At 44.8% G+C, this 20,831-nt stretch overlaps 1 protein-coding gene across 1 annotated transcript in view; it reads right to left on the bottom strand.

Moving 5' to 3' along the window:
- The window catches only part of LOC129331983 (cytochrome P450 2J6-like), a 28,575-nt gene that overhangs the window by 7,042 nt on the left and 702 nt on the right, over positions 1 to 20,831 (bottom strand). Inside the window, exons 2-6 of the mRNA XM_054982709.1 lie at positions 12,029 to 12,191; positions 9,433 to 9,582; positions 8,039 to 8,199; positions 6,284 to 6,460; positions 4,579 to 4,720 (exon numbers count right to left, since the gene is read on the bottom strand). Coding sequence (XP_054838684.1) covers positions 4,579 to 4,720; positions 6,284 to 6,460; positions 8,039 to 8,199; positions 9,433 to 9,582; positions 12,029 to 12,191 — 793 coding nt within the window. The remainder of the gene's footprint in view (positions 1 to 4,578; positions 4,721 to 6,283; positions 6,461 to 8,038; positions 8,200 to 9,432; positions 9,583 to 12,028; positions 12,192 to 20,831) is intronic.

The raw sequence follows: 20,831 nt of genomic DNA, 5'->3' as shown, positions 1-20,831 counted from the left end.
AATAAAGTGGTTTTTTTTTATATAAATTTTTTTATTTTTCATAACTACAAAACACTACACCAGACTATCACAAGGAAAGGGGAGAGGGAAGGGACAAGGGGGGGTGGAAAAAGAAAAGGGGGGGGAATGAACTACAAACACTAAACACTACACTTCAATGTTTCCCTTCATACTGTCATAATACAAAAATAGCTCCATAGAATAATGATGGAGTGGTTAATCATACAGAGAATAAACATTTCAAATTCTGATTAAACTTTCCTCCCCCTTCTAGGTCCCGGACGCAGTTCTCTCTGTGCAACTGCTGTTGCGATGCTCTCCTCCTCCTCCCCCCCCCTCCGGCTCCTCCTTTTCTTCGTTCTTGGTGCAGCAGAGTTCTGGGTTTTTATTCTCAAAATCCTTTAGTTGATCTTCTGATAATATCTTATAGGCCTGACCTTTATATCTGAACCATATTCCTTCCGGGAATAACCATTTGTACTTTATTCCATGGTCCCTCAGAAGAGCTGCAAACTTTTTATATTTAAAACGCCGTTTCCGGACTAGAAATGGAACGTCCTTCAAAATCTTGACTTTCAAACCCATAAAGTCCAAATCCGCATTGTATGAGTTATATAGGATGGTGTCCCGAATCTTTTTAGATGAAAAGTCAATAATGATCTCACGAGGCAACTGTCGCTTTGTTGCATATTTTGAAGAAGCCCGACGGACCTCCAAAATGGCGCTTTAAACCTCTTCTTTAGTCGTCCTCGCGGGTATCGCCAATAGCTCCGAGACCACCTCCCACAGATCCTCTTTTTCCTCCTCTTTCACGTTTTGGAGACGCAAAATTGTCTGCGTTCGTTCCACCTGCAGCCCGATCAGCTGGTTCTCCACCAACTTCAGCTCCTTTTTTGTAGCCTTCACAAGTGACGCACTTTCCAGAGCAGACTTCTCTGCCCCCCCCGCTGCTGCCTTAATGGTTTTCACTTCGCTTTCAATTAAGCCCACCCTTTGATCAGTTTCGTTCAACTTGTCAACAAAGGGTTTTATAGCTTCCACCACCGCCCTGCGCACCAACTCTTCGAGCGACTCCCCCTTCTGCAAGGTAGCCGAGATTGACTTACCGAGAGCGGGACTTTGCTTCTTTGCTGCCATTTTGGGGGGGGGGGGGCGCCAACAAAATTCTGGAACTCAACGAAGGGGAAGAGCGAGTCTTCTTCAGATCAACCTCTCCTTCACAAACGCTTGTAGAACAGAAGGGATTCGCTTGTTTACAGGCTTCCGCCTGTTTCTTTTACTTGCCGTTTCTCATTGCCCGGCGGCACTCGAGGCACCGCGCACGTCTGCCGGCCTCCATAGGGACAAACGGGCAATTCCCCCCCCCCCCCCGCATTGATTTCGGGGAGTTCTTCCCGCCGCGTCCCGGACCCTGGCTCCCTCCCTGGGAGTCCTGGGGGCTAATCCTTGCGGATCAGCCGCCCGGTCAGGGTGCCCGGTCGTTTCCTCCCGGACCAGCCGAGAGGAGCGTCCGGCATGGCTGAGAAAACGAAACCGAAATCAAGAAATAAAGTGTTTTTGACAGGAATTGTGCTTTGTGATTCTCTGATGTTAAGTGAGTTGTGTTATTTTTGTGTAAGATAGTGCTGCCATGCCCTTTGGTGTTCCCCCCTGCTGTGTAGCCTAAAGCTGTTCAAGAAATAAAGTGTTTTTGACAGGAATCGTGTTTTGTGATTCTCTGATGTTAAGTGAGTTTTGTTTTAATTTTTCTGTGTGGGGGACTGCTGGTGTAATGTGTCATAATGCTTTGCCTACTTGTACTTTGGAAGGGAGAAAATAATTTTTTTTAAACTTTATTTTGTGTTGTTCTTGTTTTATTCTTTGTTGTGCAGTTGGTTCCCATCATAGGGAACAATGGGGCTGGCTGGCCAGCCATCTCTGTAGGTGGTGGGGGAATTTGAGGGAGGGTGTCTGTGGTTCAGGTGCTCTTTCACAGGGACCAGCTGGCACTCAGAAGTGTGCCCACCATTGTGGCACCCCTGGGCTGTGCAGAATTGCCCAGGGAAAGAGAGTTTAGAAGTTCCCAGCATAGGGAACAAAGGGAGAGGGCTGGCCTTTGCCAGCCTGTTCCTGGGGTTATGGGTGTGGGGCAGGTGGGGGTGGATTTGGGTCTGTGAGGGGCTAATGTGGGGATTTGGGTCTGTGTGTGGCAGCTGGGGGGGAATTGGGTTTGTGTGGGGCTGTAAGGGGTGGACTTTAGGGGATGAGAGGACCTACTTGGGGAGGCCATGAAATGCCCCCCCCCAAGTGGGAGCAGGCTGAGCCTTGGTGGGGGGTGGGAGGAGGGGTGGGAGAAGGGCCCCAGAGGGTTGGGGGGCATTTTGCATGCAAAATGCCACCCCTGGCAACACAAGCCTCCCCCAGCTGTCAGTGGTAGAGATTAGAGCACCTACTTGGGGAGGCCATGAAATGGCCCCCCCAAGTGGGAGCAGGCTGAGCCTTGGTGGGGGGTGGGAGGAGGGGTGGGAGAAGGGCCCCTGAGGGTAAGGGGGCATTTTGCATGCAAAATGCCACCCCTGGCAAAGGAAGCCTGCCTCTTCATTTTTTCCCCATAGGAAATAATGAAGAAAGATGAGCACCAGCATGCTAACAATATGCTGCTCCTTCGCTTTCTTATGGGAGGATGGGGGGACCTGCTTTGGGGGGCCATAACATGGCCCCCCAAAGTCCAATCTGTCTGAAACTTGGGTGGTTGTTAGAGAAGGGTTAGAGGAAGGTCCCCACCAATTTTGGGCTTATTCTGTGGGAAAATGCCTCCCCCAGACGTCCGGGAAGACGGAGGCATTTTCCCATAGAAAAAAGCCGAAAGAATGCCGAAAGAATGCCGAAAGAATCCCGAAAGCCGAAAGCCGAAAGAGATTCTTGTTTCGGCTTTCGGCTTTAATGATAGAGAATCTTCTTTCGGCTTTCTACTTTCGGCTATAGCCGAAAATTTTTGGCTTGCACACCCCTATTCGTCACTTGTAGCTTGGCCCTAAGAGTTCTGGCCGTTAGTTTGAAGCACCCTTGCTTCTGGGTTCTTTTATGAGTGTGTGTACCTCCTTACCAAGCAACACTGGACACTGGCTGGTAAAATATAAAGAGATTTATTACAGGAAGAACACAGGAGTGTGTGCTAGGCAGAAACTGCTCATAAAGACATTTAGGCAAGGCAAAAACAAATAACAGCTTGCTCATTCTATCTATGTTCTATCTGGCTAAAATACTACTTTATTACTATTGCTATTACTACTACTACTATACTACTACTACTACTACTACTACTAATATCCTGCCCTCCCCGCAAGCGGGCTCAGGGCGGGTTACAACAGAAGATAAAATATACAAGATAAAAATCACAATAAATTAACACAGCTTTCTAATAAAACACCTGCTCACCATATAAAAACCATATAATGTCTGATGGAGGTGGAGGTGTGGCTTAACCATGTGTGATCGCTCATATATGGGGGGTAGATGGTCAATACCCCCTACAGATATAGAGGAGACCGGGAGAGAGGCTCATTTGGTGGAAACCCTGATGGCCTCAACCATATGCCTGGCAGAACATCTCCATCTTACAGGCCTGTCTGAAGGAGACAAGATCTTGGCAGGCCCGGGTGTCCTCAGACAGAGAGTTCCACCAGGTTGGGGCCAGGACTGAAAAGGCCCTGGTCCTGGTTGAAGCCAATTGAGCCTCCCTGGGGCCAGGGACCACCAGTAGGTGCTGACTATCTAAACTATCTAAGATGACTATCTGACTATCTAAACATTCTCTGAGTTGGTTCCAAGGTAGGTTGTTCTTACCAAGTCCACCCATGCCAGCTCACTGTAGGCATCCTGGAGTGGGCATGGAGCTAGAAGCTCTCATCTTCCATAGCTGGTAACTGGCAATGATTACAAGGTTAGCATAGCTGGTCAGAAGAACTGGACTGAATGGTGTCCAGCTAGAAAGTGGTAGAATGTGGTAAAATGGTAAGCTGCTTGGTAACAGAGGGGCTTCTTCACAGTGATGGGAGCCATCAGCCCACTCCAAGAACCAATCAGGGCTCGTTACTTAATTAGCCAGTACATAAGTGTGAAAGTTTAGGGAATATGGCATATAAATGTTTTAAATGAATTAATTAAATAAATAAACCTGGATCTCCCAAATCCTAGTCTGACACTCTAACTATTATGCCACTTTGGCTTCCAGTGTTTCATTGTATTTCTTCTGTCCCATTGCCAATCATTGCATTGCCATTTGTAAGGAGAGCCAGTTTGGTGTAGTGGTTAAGAGTGGCAAGACTCAAATCTGGAGAACCAGGTTTGATTCCCTACTCCTCCGCCTGAAGCCAGCTGGGTGACCTTGGGTCAGTCACAGCTTCTAGGAGTGCTCTCAGCCCCACCCACCTCACAGGGTGATTATTGTTGTGGGGATAATAATGACATACTTTGTAAACCGCTCTGAGTGGGCATTAAGTTGTTCTGAAGGGCAGTATATAAATCGAATGTTACGATTATTATTATTAAGGTTCCAAAATGATGGAGGATTCATAATGGATCGCATTCTCCACTCACCTTGGACATCAGGATAAGCCACCATATAGAGCAATGCCCAGTAGAGCGTGGTGCTGGACGTCTCCGTCCCACCCAAGAACAGGTCGAATATGCTCTGGATCATGTTGTGTTCGTCGTAGGCTGGTTTCGGCTGATCTTTGCTCTGAACAACAACACAAAGGAAAAAAGGGTTTATTATATTTCCAAGATAATACTTGCAGCTGTAAAATTCCATGCATTGGGAAAGGAACTGAAAATAAAACGGTCAACTTTGCAATGCCCTTGTATAAAGCTATGGTGTGGTCTCATTTGGAATACTGTGCAGTTCTGGTCACATTATTTCAAAAAGAGTATTGCGGAGCTGGGAAAAGTGCAGAAGAGGGCAACTCAAATGATTAAGAGTTTAGAGCACCTTTCCTGGGAGGAAAGGCTGAAGAGTCTCTGGGATTTTTCAGGTTAGAAAAAGGCGGCTAAGTGGAGTCAGGATAGAGGTTTATAAAATTATGCATGGGGTTGAGAAAGTGGATAGAAGAGCTTTTTCTCCCATAATACTAGAACTTGAGAGCATCCAATGACGTTGTTGGGAAGTAGGTTCCAGACAGACAATAGGAAATACTTCTTTACTCCATGGATAATTAACTCTGCGGATTTCACTGCTTTTGGACATAGTGATGGCCACAAGTATAGATTTCTTTCAAATGTAGTTAGACACGTTCATGGAAGAGAGGTCCATCAATGGCTAATAGCCACGGTGAGTAAAGAGAGCCATCGTAAATAGACCAGTAGCACCTTGCAGACTAACCAACTTTATTGTAGCATAAGCTTTCAAGAACCACAGCTCTCTTTGTCAATCAGTCCAGTAAAGATTAAAGAGTCAAGTAGCACTATCATGCATCAGATGAAGAGAGCTGTGCTTCTCAAAAGCTTATGCGTCAATAAAGTTGGTTAGTCTTAAAGGTGGTGCTAGACTCTTTACTATTTTGCGACTACAGACTAACATGGATAACTCCTCTGGATCATAAATAGAGGCAAGAAATCTTTGCGTGCTGGGAGACAGTTTCAGAGGAAAGCTTTAACCTCTATGGCTCATTGGTTTGGCCCTCCAGGGCGCCTAGTTGGCTGCTGTATGGTACCAGATGGTGTACTAGATGGACCGCTGGTCCAGTCCGGCAGGCTCTACTTATGTTCTTATGTTCAGGCCTTCCCACCTGGCAATATGCCCATTGATGGCCACAGAAATCATATATGGGGTCTCTTCAAATGGCAAAGTTTAAACATTAAAAAAAATCAAATTACTTAGTGCATGGCCAGGTACCGTGAAGAACTGTGGATGGATTAGGAATTTTCTAGTTCAACATTAAGTCTAGGTTGGGAAATTCCTTGAAATTTAGGGGGTGGATCCTGGGGAGGGCGGAATTTGCAGAGGAGATGCAGCTCCGCAGGGATGTAATACCGTAACGCTCATCCTCCCAACCTGCTATTGTCTCCATTTTTGTCATCTGAGCCAATGTGGTGTAGTGGCAAGAGTGTTTGACCCAGATCTTCACTCTTGCCTTCTAGATTTCTTCTGAATTTGTGGCAGTAACCAAAAAAGACTGCCAGGTTCAGAGCTCTGTCTAGTTTCACCACCACCATGCAGGAGCACTCAACCTGAATTGTTTTCAAAAGTGAAAGCAATAAGCACTCTAAGTCTTTAAAAGAGCTCTAGCATCTAGCAGCCACTGACCTTCTCTATTTGAGCCAGGTAATAATTAATGAAGTCTTGCTGCTCATCCGAATCTCCTTTGCTCTGGTGGCTGCTGATCTCCTTCCTGATGAACGAGCACACCGACTCGCAGCAAGACAACGTCTTCTTGTGAGGGCCTGGCAAATGGCGCATAAGCCAAGGAAAGACATCATATAGCTGCAGAAGGGTACATCAATGAGCGATGCTAAGAAACAGTGCCACGCCTTAATTGATTACAAAGGAGGAGAGACAGACTAAATTGTGAGTCTTAGACCTGTGGGTACGAGCTATTTTGTGTTTTATTATGGATGCAAATAGGTAAGAAAGCCAAGTAACTGGCAGTTGTAACAGTAAATAAACAAGAAACAAAATGAAGCTCAGCTATTTAATAAAGTTTTGGTTCAACCATAGTCTATCAATGTATTGTCGAAGGCTTTCACGGCTGGAGAACAATGGTTGTTGTGGGTTTTCCGGGCTGTATTGCCGTGGTCTTGGCATTGTAGTTCCTGACGTTTCGCCAGCAGCTGTGGCTGGCATCTTCAGAGGTGTAGCACCAAAAGACAGAGATCTCTCAGTGTCACAGTGTGGAAAAGGTGTTGGCAGGTCATTTATATCTACTCAGGAGGGGTGGGGTTGAGCTGAGTCATCCTGTAAGAGTTTCCCAGGGTGTGGAATGCTAATGGCAGGAGGCTTCATTGTATCCTGAGGAGGTTCTTTTGCATATGGATTGGTGCTTGATGTGCTAATCTTCTCCGCAGGGCTATTGTCGGGTGTAGAGTGTTTTGTTAGCCTGGTGTTTTTCAGAACTGGAAACCATGCTCTGTTCATTCTTAAGGTTTCTTCTTTCCTGTTGAAGTTCCACACTGTGACACTGAGAGATCTCTGTCTTTTGGTGCTACACCTCTGAAGATGCCAGCCACAGCTGCTGGCGAAACGTCAGGAACTACAATGCCAAGACCACAGCAATACAGCCCGGAAAACCCACAACAACCATAGTCTATCAGTTTGTCTGCTCTGGCTCAGCTTCTTGACATCTTGCAGAATATTCAATGTTCATTCATACTTTCTCTTCCTCTGGTCCTCACTCCTCTCTTTTAGCCCTCTCCAATCCCTTTTCTTTCCTCCAACAACCAGCAGCCAGCTTCTCCCCCGCCCTTCCGTCACATTCTGTGCACCTCCCATCTTTGCTCTGTATTCTATAACTACCCAATTACAAAGAGAAAAACCTCGGAGGTACACTGGAAATTAAATTAATAAATTTTTATAATTTTTTGTGCAGAGTGCAAAGTGCCAAAGTGCCTATATTTTGGCATTTTGTACTCTGCACACAAAAAAAATATATAAAAATTTATTAATTTAATTTCCAGTGTACCTCCGAAGTTTTTCTCTTTGTAATTGGGTAGCTTTCCAGACTCGGAGGAGCTCTCCACTTTTCTATATTCTACAACAACAGAATTAGGCATTTTAATAAATATATGCAATCCACTGGATGCCGCAGCCAGTCTTTTAGTTATTTAGTTATTTTGTTAGTTATTTTGTTAGTTATTTTGTTAGTTATTTTGTTAGTTATTTCGTTATTTCATTCGTTGGTTCATTTGTTCGTTCATTCGTTCGTTAGTTAATCTTGTCTGGATTAAGCTTCAGTTTGTTTACCTTCACCATTCTGCCGAGACCCCCTCTCTCATTGCAAATCATCTAATAATATTCTGCATCTTTCTGAAAAGAGGAAAAGGAAAATAAAGACATGATGCTTACATGATGATAGAGACTTCCTCCAAATTTGAAAATACATTCCATGGCCTCCAGCAGGTGATGGAAGGTTTTGTCATCATTGGAGAAGCGATGCCCAAAAACAACAGCACAGATCACGTTTGAAACGGCAAGCGTGAGGGCGAAAGACGGATTCATGGGCTTTCCTGAAATGGGAACACATGAGCATGATTGTGAATCAGTTTTGGAAACAAAGCCTGTTGGAAGAATGCAAGGTGTGATATACGAGCAAAGCACTGTAGGGTGCTGAGACGTACAAGGAGACTGGCTAAAAGGGTAGAATGTTCAAAACAACAGGGAGGAGAGGCAGAAAAATGAACTTCTCCTGAAGATGAAGTGCTGAGTCAGATAATGAGAGTTTAATCAGAAGCATGGGAGAGAATGTGCGAATACATGTGATCAATTATATGCAGTATCACCTTGGAAGAACTGGTAATTCCCAATTCAGCACTCAGTTTCTGAGGGATACAACCGTAGAACATGCCACGGTATCCATTCAGCAAAGCAGACAATACAACACCCAATATTCAGTCAATGCAACACAATATTCACAAGGTCAGTACAGGAGTAGTATCAGTGTTTTATACTAACTGCATTTTTCATGGCTTCCTGCAAATGGGCAAAATCAACAACTGCCTGTACACATGCATTCTCTGCTGTGGCACCCACCTTAGGGAATGGCCTGCCTGATGAGATTTAGAAAGCTCCTGTCTCTTAGCTTTCCACAAACTATGTAAAGCTGAATTGCTCAGGATGGCTATTTAACACAGATAGGAGGGCAGGGCTGTAGAGAAATGATCAGGGAGAGGCTTCAGTAAAGGGACAGGGACTGTGGGTTGTACTACTGGGTACCTACTGGGTAGCTTCTGACTCATTTATCATGACATGTTTACGAGCAAGTTTCTAGTTCAGTAGCACCTTAAAGGCAAACAAGATTTCCAGAGTATGAGTTTTCAAGAGACAAAGACAGTGATCATGGCTGACCAATACCATAATCTAGTCCCAAAGGTCATAGAATCATAGAGTTGGAAGGGGCCTTATACACCATCTAGCGCAATGCTCTGCTTCCCTGTTCTTTACAGGTCGAGTCCTATTTAAAAAAACAAAGAAGGCATGTTCCTGGAGAGGAAAATAAAGAAAAGTACACATTTCTTCAGCTATACCATATTGGTCCAGGTAAACTGATATAATCAGATCTCAGAAGTAAAGTTGGGTTAATCCTAGTCAGTATTTGGATAGGAGATCTACAAGGAAGGCCAGGGTTGTAAGGCAGAGTTAGTCAATGGCAAACAACCTCTAAAATCTCTTGCCTTGAAAACCATACGGGGTCGCCATATGTCAATGCAACATGATGGCACACAAACACACAAACACGATACCTTTAGTGTTCCTAAAGTTCTCCACTAGGTGGCGGGCTTCCTCTTGGATCTGGTACTCCAGGCTCGTCTTCCCCAAGCCCAGACTTTTTAGGGTCATCAGGGAAAAGCGTCTCTGATTTCTCCAGGTGCTGCCAGTTGCCAACAAAATACCTGATGCCGTTGAAAATAAGTTTTGTTAAATGGTGCTGTAGATACTTCTAAGTTTTAAAAAAAGAACTCATACAGATTGCAGCACATCTGGAGGCTGAGCCATCATCGAAACATTCATTTTCATTTTTTCCTTTATATATTTTGTTTATGTATTTGTTTTGTTGCTTACATATTCAGCAGCCTGATTAGCCTGGATTAGCTGGAGCTCATCAGAGCTCAGTTGGTCTGGGGCCACGGTCGGTACTTGGACAGGAGACCTCTGAAGAAGACCCCATGGTTGGGATCACTATGAGCTGGTTGCAACTTAATGGCACATTTTCTCTAGCAGCCTCATAGCCCGGACTAGCCTGCTGTTGTCAGAGTTTGGAAGCTAAAAGCAACACCAGCCAGGGTTAGTATTTAGAGGGGAGATCACCAAGGAAGTTCAGGGTTGCTACACAGCAGACGGTAATAGAAAACCTCTTCTACTCCTCTCTTGCCTTGAACATGCCATCATTGGGGTCTCCATGAGTCGGTCGTGACTTGATAGCACATTCTTCTTCTTCTTTGTATAGATTCATTATATTTTGTCTACAGTTTAACAGTGCAAACTTAAGAATTACATCAGTCTAAGCCCATTGATGAGAGTAACTCTGTTTAGGATTGCACTGAAAATCCTGTACATTCACTCTTGATTTTGTAGATTTGTTTACATTGTGGACAAAGGGTGTTATATTATTATGTGCAATTGATATGGTATATATGTACAGAGTACATCACTTATAAGGTATATTATGTATGATACTAATTTATTAATGAAGAAATAATGGGAAATGGGGAAAATTCAGTTCAAGGAAACAGGAAACTGTGCCAAAATTAGAAAATGTGATCTAATCAAAATGCAGAAATTTGGAGCTCTAATCAAAATGCAACAAATTTGGAGCTCCAGTCCACACTTGGAAGTAAGACTTGCCTGTCAAGCTAAATTGGGCTTAGATTGGGGTTTCCAGGGCAATAGCAGGAGTTCAGACAGAGTTCAGACAATCCCTGCCTGAGTTGCCATGGGAATTGATTGCAGGTACCAGACTGTCTGGCTTGATGAACAGCAACGAACAAGGCTTGCAATGACTACCTGTTCGCTCAGAATGGGGCCTCACGAACGGCTTGTTTGCAAACAGCAGATTGGGCTGTTCGTGGGTTTTTTTCGTTCATACTGTTGTTCGTGCTCACCTCTAGTCTCTATTTTAACTCATGGATCCTGGACTATCCATAGCACACAAGATTGGACCCATGATCCATTCAGTCCAGCTTCCTATCTCACACAGTAGCAAACCAGGTGCCCCTAGAAAACGTTCAAGCAGGATAAGGGGAAAAATCCTTCCTCTGTTTGTGAACCCTAATGCAACGTTCAGAAAGTTACTGCCTTTGAACATGGAGATTCCATCAGATTAGGAGCCCCCAAGTACTAGTATTATGGGAAAGGGGGGAAAGGGGCTATCTATCCAATTTCTCTATGCAGTCCATCATTTCATAAACTGCCATCGTATCTCCCATTATTCACCTTTTTGAAAAAGCCCAACATCCCTTCTGATGAGATTATTTTTCGGGCTGGATTGTTTTCCTTTGCGCTCTCCAATGTAACACAACACACTGATATCCTGATTAAACGAATTCCTTGGGCTCTCATAATAATAGTAATCAAGCATACTATTTGAATATAGCTCTTCAAGAAGGGGATCGCTTGTGCAAAGGAAAATATGTCTGTAAGGCCATCCTAAAGCGGTCTACTCCAAATCTGACTCAAGTATATTCAGTGGGGATTACTCCAGGAAAACATTCTTAAGATTTCACTGTAAAATATTCTCTTGTTATTTTGGCTGCAGCACATTAATAGAGCTCACCCCCACTCTAAATTTATTCACAAGGAATATATATAATTTACAAGGAAAAAATGTTGGGAAACATACAGCCCCCATTTGTCCAACCGAAATTTAAGTTGCTGTGATTCATCATCTGGATTCTCTGAAATTTGAAGGAAGTTTACGCTTCATCTAGAACATTCCTCATGCCAAATTTCATACTAAGGAGATGAAGCATATCCATTTTATGAAGAACAGAATGCTTGTATTTTATAATGGGACTACAAGCCAAACTACAAGTGATGCCTGACACGAGTTGGACACTTGTCAGCTTCCTTCAAGTTTTGATGGGAAATGTAGGCATCCTGGTCTTGCAGCTTGGCTCTCCGACTGCTGTCCAACCGACTTTTCAACTGTCACTTGTCCAGCATTCCGCCAAGCTGCCTTCATTTCCCATCAAAAATTGAGGGAAGCTGACAAGGGTCCAACCTGTGTCAGGCAACACTTGTAGTTTGGCTCTACATTTCAGAATGTGATCCGTTGAGTATGAAACTGCTAACAAGGTTCTATAAGAATAAATATCCCACATTATCAAGTGATAAACTTACCCTTGTTATTGGCCATAGCTCGGAAGAAAGGGGTCACTGGACGGCCAGCAACGTCTTCGGGGTGGGTGGTAAGGCCATCCTTCACTGCTTGGAATCCATTTAATATAACCACAGGGGATGGACCAAACCACAAAGTGAAAATGTCCCCGTGGGACTTAGCTACCTGTAGGAAAGCACAGGTGAATTAAAAGGGGGGGGGGAAATCTTCATACAAACGTTTAATGCGCCTGCCCTCTTTTCTTCCAGACTAGGCCTGTTCAACTTGTGAGCCACGAAATATGATCCTTGTTAGCCACCAGATTTGGGATCCACTAAACCAATTTCTAAGAGTAAAGTGGTGGAGAAGACCATTGGGATTGGGGGAGATCCTGGGAGATAACAAGGCGCTCTTTGCTAAGGTTGCCAATTCCAGGTAGGGGAATTCCTGGATATTTGGGGTTTCAGTCTGGGGAGGATGCGGTTTGGACAGGGGAGGGACCTCAGCAGGGTATATTGCCAGAGAGTCCACCCATCAAAGCAGCCATTTTCTCCAAGGAAACTGATCTCCATAGTCTAGAGATCAGTTGTAATTCTAGCAGATCTCAAGGACACACCTAGAGGTTGGCTCCTTCATGGAAGCAAACCCTGTAGGTGATACAGAGTAGAGGTGGATGATTAAGAGGTAGGCAGAGGGGTTCCACCTCAAGCAGCAGAATGCTTTGAAGAGGCACTGAGTAATTAACAAACATTTAAAAACCGCTCTCTTTCTCATCACTCTTACGGGGAGGGGGGACCATCCTTGCGTCTGATAGCAGCAGAGAAACAGGAAAAACTGTTCATATCAGGCCAGTAATCAACCCTAATTATCAGGTGTGTCCCCTTCCAGTTCTTCTTCATCGTATGCTGAGACTTCTGCTTTTAATGCCTTTATCTCCCATAGATAATTGATCTCTTAGGAGAAAACAGTAGGAGAGGGGTGCCCTCTTCTAGCGCAAAATAAAGTCTCTGTTTGGAGGAGACAAACTGTTAAATTTCAGAACATTTTTTAGGGTGGGGCAGCATTTTCTTTTTTAAACCCCTTTGAATTAGCGGGTTTTCATTGGCTTGACATTTTAGATACTTTCCTCTCACAGAAACAAGGTCAGGCTCCTGTTATACACTACAGTGTGGTGTAGTGATTGGAATAGGACCTGGAAGACATGAGTTCGAATCCCCACTCTGCCATGAATGACTTTGGGCCAATCACACACTCTCAGCTTAACCTCCCCTATAGGGTTGTTGTAGAGATGTAAGGGAAGAAAGAATTATATATGCTGCTTTGGGTCACCATGGGGCAGAACAATGAGGTATTTAGTAATACAGTGTCTAGGCCTAAGAGCCCTATATATTCCACACTACAAAAGGAAGTATTAGCAGTTAAGTGGGCTATGAGTTTATTGCACTATTGTTTATTATCCAGAGGAGTTACCCGTGTTAGTCTGTAGTTACAAAATAGTAAGAGTCCAGTAGCACCTTTAAGACTCACCAACTTTATTGTAGCATAAGCTTTCAAGAACCACAGCTCTCTTCGTCAGATCTGATGAAGAGAGCTGTGGCTCTCGAAAGCTTATGCTACAATAAAGTTGGTGAGTCTTAAAGATGTGACTGGACTCTTTACAATTGTTTTATTATGTAATCCTTTTACTTTCATGACAGACCACTTAATCATCTATTGGATGAAGGACCAATGGCAACATAATGGATGACTCCAGCGATGAAAGCTCACATTACAGCCCTATTCTTTCACTATACAGCACCGGATATACAGCACAGTATTGGCACTTCAGTAAGGACTTTTTGTCATGATGTCATACACAGGTGGAGGGTACCACAGGCACTTTAAGGGCAGTAGTCTGTGACCACCCTGGTGGCCTGTACGGTTGCCAGGTGTCTGGTTTTGACCCAGAGAGTCTGGTATTTTGGGGGACTTTCTAGGAAAACAGTTCCCCAAATATCAGACACCTGGCCCTGGCCCAGCCCCTCCTCCATTAGTTACTCAGGCTATTTTCACCCAGCTGTGCAAAATCACACAAAACTCTCGGCACGACAGCATCTTCCTGCCACAATTTGCGCCACAAACCGGAGTCATGACGGGAAATCGCACCAGGAAGACGCCGTCGTTCCAGCAGTTTTGTGAGATTTTGCATGGCCAGTAAGACATTTGAAGATGGCCCTAGCCCGGCTGCCCAACCTCTTCTGGGTTGTGGTCCCCTAAATGGGAAGGGACAACACATCCAGTCACAGGGACCGAAGGCAATCCCAAGGCAAAGGCATAGGGGACACAGAAGGCACATGGGTGTGAAAGCCGGCACTTGGATGACAGCAACTCTGGAGGAACAGCATTGGCCAGAGGGAGCACTTGAGGAGACCAAAGAGGATTCCCTAAGGGTCAGGCTACAGTGAGGAGGCTCAGTACCTGATCTGAGGCCAAGAGCAACTGCAACAATCACTTTCACTGAGGTCAATTTATTTTCAGTTAGCTGCAAAAAAGGCCTTCCCGCAACTCAAACTAGCCTGGAAGATGGCCCCTTACCTGGATACAGCCTATCTGGCCACCTGGATACATGCCATGGTAACATCAAGACTAGACTGCTGTAATGCACTCCATGTAGGTCTCCCCTCAAAGTCAACTCAGGGACTCCAGATGGTGCAGAACATTGCAGTTTGATTATTATCAGGAGTTAGGTGGAGCAGGCATCTCTCTCCCATTCTGTAGTCGCTCCATTTGCTACCCATCAGTTACCAGGCTTAGTTCAAAGTTTCGGCGAACACAAAGTCTTTCGTGGTCTTGGATCCACACAGGGCTCATTTTGAGGGGGAACACACAGAAACGCAGTCCCGGCAGTTCCTCAAAGAAGTCACATGTCAGGTGGCCCCACCCACCTGACTCTCAGCCATTTTGGGCCCGTTTCAGCCTGGATTGGGGCTGAAACGGCCCAGATTGGGCCTCTGACAGGTGGTGAATCACTCTCTCGCTCAGCAGCGGCCCGATCCTGACCATTCTGGGCCCCTTTTCAGCCATTTTCAGCCCCTTTCTGCCATTTTGGGCCCAATTTCGGCCCTGAATGGCTAAGATTGGTTCCAAAACAGCCAGGATAGGTGATGTCGGAGGTGTGGCATATGCAAATCAGTTATGCCAATGACACACTTCTGGTGATAGCAAGGGGCGTGGCATATGCTAATTGGTTATGCTAATGAGTTATGCTAATGAGTTCCTCCCGCTCTTTTTCTACGAAATGACCCCTGGACCCACATATCTGCCGGACTGCCTCTCTCTCTGTTCCACTATGACAGCTTCACTCAACAAGATCTTCTGCAGCTACAGCCCTGCACATATGCAAAATTAGCATTCTCTGTGGTTGCTCCCATCTTGTGGAACAGCCTGCCTGAAGAGGTCAGGAGAGCTATCACTCTCCCGTTTTTTTCACAAACTATGCAAAACAGAACTATTTAGGAAGGCTTTTCCACTCAGGGAATATGGTTGTACGGTAAGAAATGGCTCAAAGAGATGCTTTGGTAAAGGGACACCGACTGTATATTGTACTACTGGGTACTATCTGTTGGTGTAGATATGTTCTTACTGGGAGTTTCTGTGGTGTTTAATACATCATGTCAAATTACTTACATTTTGTTTCTGCTGTGTTTCATATCTGTATTTGGTTCTATGCTTGTTTTCAAAATTCTGCAATCCATACCCTTTTGCATTTTTATTTATTTACGTTATTTATAGTCCGCCTTTCTCACCGAGACTCAAGGCGGATTACACAGTATGAGGTTAATACAATCAATATCAAGTACATTTCAATACAATACCATAAGGTAAACAGAAACAAGTTTAAAAGACATAGCATTAGCAACGATAAAAAACAGAGTACAAAAATACTGGAGCAAAACATAATCAATTCTAGGACTAACATTAGACAACATGGAGCGCTGGTTGTACATAGGAGTACATGTTTAAAGCAGAAGATAATATATAAGGCAAAAATAGTGATGAAAGTATATGATCCCCAGCTCGTTAGTGAAGCACCTGAGACCCCCTCCCTACAATACAGCCCTCCCATTTGAGTAAAAAGCCTTTTTGAATAGTTCGATTTTGCATTGTTTATGGAAAGCCAGGAGAGTGGGGGCTCTTCTGACTTCCTCAGGCAGGTCATTCCACAGGATAGGGGCCACCACAGAGAAAGCCCGTGTACGGGCTGCTGCTGACTTCCCCTATGTGCAGCCTGGCACCTGCAGGAGACCTTGTTCAGATAAGCAAAGCTGCCGTGGAGGAACAAAGGGAGGGAGGCAGTCCCATAGGTATGCCGGACCAAAGCCGTGAAGAACTTTGTATGTAATAACTAATAATGTAATATTTATTGAATGTCCTCGCCTTTGATAAAATAGACTTACACTGTGTGATCCCCTTGAATCTCAGTGAGGAAAGTAACATATTAAGACATTAATTAAATAATTACATAGCTTGTACTTTGCAGAACAGGATGATAGAGGAGTGTATGTTGCTAAATTCACCGCAGAGCGGCCCGTGCTCATCTTGCTCCTGGGCTGTTTAAATGTCTCTATCAGCCCTGACATAGCACTTTTCAAGGATTTGCCCCGGCAATAGTATGTGCTTCAGTTTTGCACGCTGAGTAATAATTCACCTCTGGAGATCAAAATGTGCAGTAGGCCTGGCACCAGGGCTTCAAGTCTGGGTGTGTGTTTGTGTGGGATTTTATTTTTGAAAGAAGTGCTCTGAAGCCCTGGCCTAGCCTAGCCCAGGAGGCAGAGAAGGGTTATGATTATAAACTGGCAAAAGGTATGTGAAATTTCATAGGGAAGTGCACAGGTAATGCTGAAGGGCGTCTGTTGCGCCATCTCTGCGTTCTAGTTTGCTGATGGCTAAGGGAGTGAGCTACAAAACAGGGAGTCCCTGAAAGCCTCCTCTCCCCTGACTTTGCCGGATGGCCTTGGCCAAACCTCTTTGAGCCCCCAACGTGATGTCCCTTCCCACAGGAGGGCGTTTACCCTGGATAGATATGTGGCTATGCCGTCAATGGTCTTAGAAAGGAGATAGAAAAAGATCCCGTATGTAGAGAGATTTTGCCCTTGCACTATGAGTGAAGTAGAATCGTGAGGACATGTCTGCCCCTTTTACAAGGAATCACGAGATAATATCATTTCTCCCCTTCTCGACAGACCAATGACTCTTGCCGATAAGGCCTCCTTGGAGAAATTTTTGAGAGATGGAAGTTTAACTATTACTAGGCTTATAGCCAAGTTTTGTGTTTACGTGATAAACTTTCGCAGCAAGCAATAAGGTTTTACATAGAGATTTATCCTGCCTCCTTTTTAGTATGGTATTAATGTTTTAATGTGTATTTTAAATCTTACGATGCATTTCGACATTTTAACGGTTTTAATTTGTATTTTTAAATTTTATAGTCATAGATCCAGAGCAGTTAGCCAAGTTAGTCTGTAGTAGCAAAACAGTAAAGAGTCCAGTAGCACCTTTAAGACTAACCAATTTTATTGTAGCATAAGTTTTTGAGAGTCACAGCTCTCTTCATCAAATGCATCTGACAAAGAGCGCTGTGGCTCTTGAAATCTTATGCTACAATAAAGTTAGTTAGTCTTAAAGGTGCTCCTGGACTCTTTAAATTTTATGATGTGTTTTCTGTGTTTCATGTTTTATATTTCGGAAATTTGATGTGTTTCCCATTTTTCTGGGAGTGCTGTGGCTGTACATTAGTGATTCTTGGTGGTCATTGATTGTAAACAAATAAATAAAACCTTTTTGAGCCCACCTTCCCATTTGCAAGACCTATGATTGATCTACCTTACAGGACTGTCGCGAGGACTCAAAGAAGACAATGCAAGTGAAGCACTTTGAACATGTGAAAGTTGTTATTTGCCCACCCTGGTCAGATTTCCCTGCCACTCTTCCTTTCCTCTTCCTACTCTACCTTTCCGCTGTTCTTTTCCCCCAGTACCTCTATCCAGCAATGTTTCATTCTCGCTTATCCCCCTTCTCTTTGTCAGCAAACCTCTAGGTCCTTTTCTGCCTGACTTCACTTCTGCGCTGTGCATGTTTATTTTCTTATAGGGAAGAATGGCAGCCATTCACTTATGCAAGTGAAAGAAAAAGGATGTACCTAGGCATCCCATCTGGATGGGAGCCAAACCTCCTCCTCATCTCTAGAGACAGAACTCAGTAAGAACGCATTTTTTTTTATTGGAAGCATTTGCCCATCACCTTTCCACCCCAAACGTAGCCTGCTGCTATATGCACAGCCTGAGTTCTGCCTTAGAATGTAGTCCTATGCCAACGTGAGACTTGCTTCCAGGTAAGTGTGTATAGGATCTGTCCCTAATCACCCTACTGTGGGATACAATGTTGGAGGGGCAGAGAGCAAACAGATATGATCCAGCCATAGTTGGGCCGTTTTCAGAGCCCTTTATATCAATCGAACATGTTTAACTCATCCCCCAATTGAATATACTCCATCATTTGGTACCCATGTTATCCCCCAGCCCACCCTCTGGCACCCTAGGCAATCGCATAGGTCTACTTAGAAGGCTGGCCATTTCGGGACCCATTCCCTATAGGTGTTGCTAACATTTTCCATTCCTTACAGGTGTTAATTAATTCATCCATGCCTCCATACTTTTCTAATCAGATCAACTTATCATTTTTCACTGAGCACTTTTCTAGATTAGATCTGATTTTAGAGCAACCCTACTTTACTTATCTATCTCCCAGTAGGAACGTTCTTCGCCCACTCTGAGCAGATGACTTACTGTTTTGATTAGATCTTGTTTTCAACTGGCCTTTCTTCGTCACCGCCATCCCACTCCACTTTCTGGTTTTCTGCAGTTTTTAATATGAACGTACCTGCTTACTGGAGGGACGCTTTCAATTTTACCTTTGCACCACCCTCTAGGTTTACCAGGTCCCCTTACCCTCCCAACAGGAGCAGGGGAACCTGATAGCTTTGCGAGTGCAAAAACCGTGCATGCACTCCCCAGGTGGTGTGATTATGTCATTTCCAGGAACTGACATCATTGTGCAGGGGCCAGGAATGCTCACACTCTTTGCAGCGGGCTGATTTGGGCCCCAAATGGGCCTGATTCAGCCAGTTTGGGGCCCAAATAGGCCCACCGCAAAGCGCAGGAGCGCTCCCTGGGCAATGTGATGACGTCACTCCCAGCCTCACGTTCCTCCCTGCCAGCCAAGTGATGGTGGTGGGGTTTGGAGGGTGGGAATGGGAGATCCCCCACTGCCACCAGGGGACCTGGGATCCCTACCAACGCCATTCCCTACATAGTGCGAATTTAGGCCAGCATTCTTTTAATCCTGAGATTACGAGGACGGGAGCAGTGCTGGATTATGCACTTCTTCCTTTCAAACCCCAAACCAATTTCCCATGGCCACCTAGGCCATTTCCAGATGACTTACCTGCCTCCGGAACATCACGCCATGTCGCGGGGAAAACGCGAAATATCGCGTTTTCTCGCGCAAGTTTGCACGACATCGCGCGACGTCGTGCAAGACTCGCGCGAGAAAACGCGATATTTCGTGTTTTCCCCGCAACATGGCGCGACGTTCCGGAGGCAGGTAAGCCATCTGGAAACGGCCCTAATCCACAGACTCAACTAGTTTGGCCATTGTTTTAAAAGACCAGAGCAGGGCTGTCAATGTTAGGAGGTTCGAAGGTCATTAATTCATAGGGTCACCATAAGCCAGAAGCAACTGATGGCACATAACATACACATGCAACCCCCTTTACCAAGTTAAGGGATACATATGCTCGAAAATTAAAGGTGGTTTGAGCTATCCCCATTCTGCACTTAAGCAAGGTTCTTCATGTATTACTGAACAGATTTACAGATTGACCTCTTCTTGAGGAACGGTGAGGGAATGTTGTATACATCATATTTGGAATTATTAAGTACTTTAAGGTCAAAAGCAAAGTACAAAGATAATGAAGATTATAAATAATTTAAGATCTTTGCAAGCACTGCTGACTGTGCCCCACCTACAGAATTTACATGGGTAGAAACCGAAGACAGAGCTTTTTCAGTGGTGGCACCTCACCTTTGAAATACCCCTCCCCAGGGCTTTTTTTCTGGGAAAAGAGGTGGTGGAACTCAGTGGGTTGCCCTCGGAGAAAATGGTCACATGGCTGGTGGCCCCGCCCCCTGATCTCCAGACAGAGGGGAGTTTAGATTGCCCTCTGCACCGCTCAGCAGCACGGAGGGCAATCTAAACTCCCCTCTGTCTGGAGATCAGGGGGCGGGGCCACCAGCCATGTGACCATTTTCAAGAGGTTCCGGAACTCCATTCCACCGTGTTCCAGCTGAAAAAAAGCCCTGCCCCTCCCCCCTTAAGGTTCAACTGGTAGCTATGTTACTGGCCTTTAGATGCTAGGCCAAAATATTTTGTTTGACCTTGGGTTTTAACTGAAGGATTCCATCTTTTAAAGATGCTTTTGTGGTCTACTTCTAGCCAGATTATATATTTGTATGTTGATGGACTTGGACAGAGCAGTTGCACTGAGTGGAACATATTTTTGTTCCATTGCTGTGTAATATCTCACTACGGTCCCCCCACTCATCCCGTAGTTAAGTGGTCAGATTGCAAATCGGCACTCTGCTGGTTCGAATCCCATTACTGCCATGACCTCTGCAGGTGGCCTTGGGTCAGTCCCAGTTGCCCAGCTGGATTGTGGGGATAATAAAAACAATTTGTTCACTGCTCTGAATGGAGCACTAATCTGTCTAGAAAAGCGGAATACAAGCA

The sequence above is a fragment of the Eublepharis macularius genome, chromosome 6 (assembly GCF_028583425.1).
Source record: "Eublepharis macularius isolate TG4126 chromosome 6, MPM_Emac_v1.0, whole genome shotgun sequence".
Classification (NCBI taxonomy): domain Eukaryota; kingdom Metazoa; phylum Chordata; class Lepidosauria; order Squamata; family Eublepharidae; genus Eublepharis; species Eublepharis macularius.
Note: the sequence above shows the minus strand (reverse complement) of the source record. Positions and strands in the feature narration are given on the sequence as shown.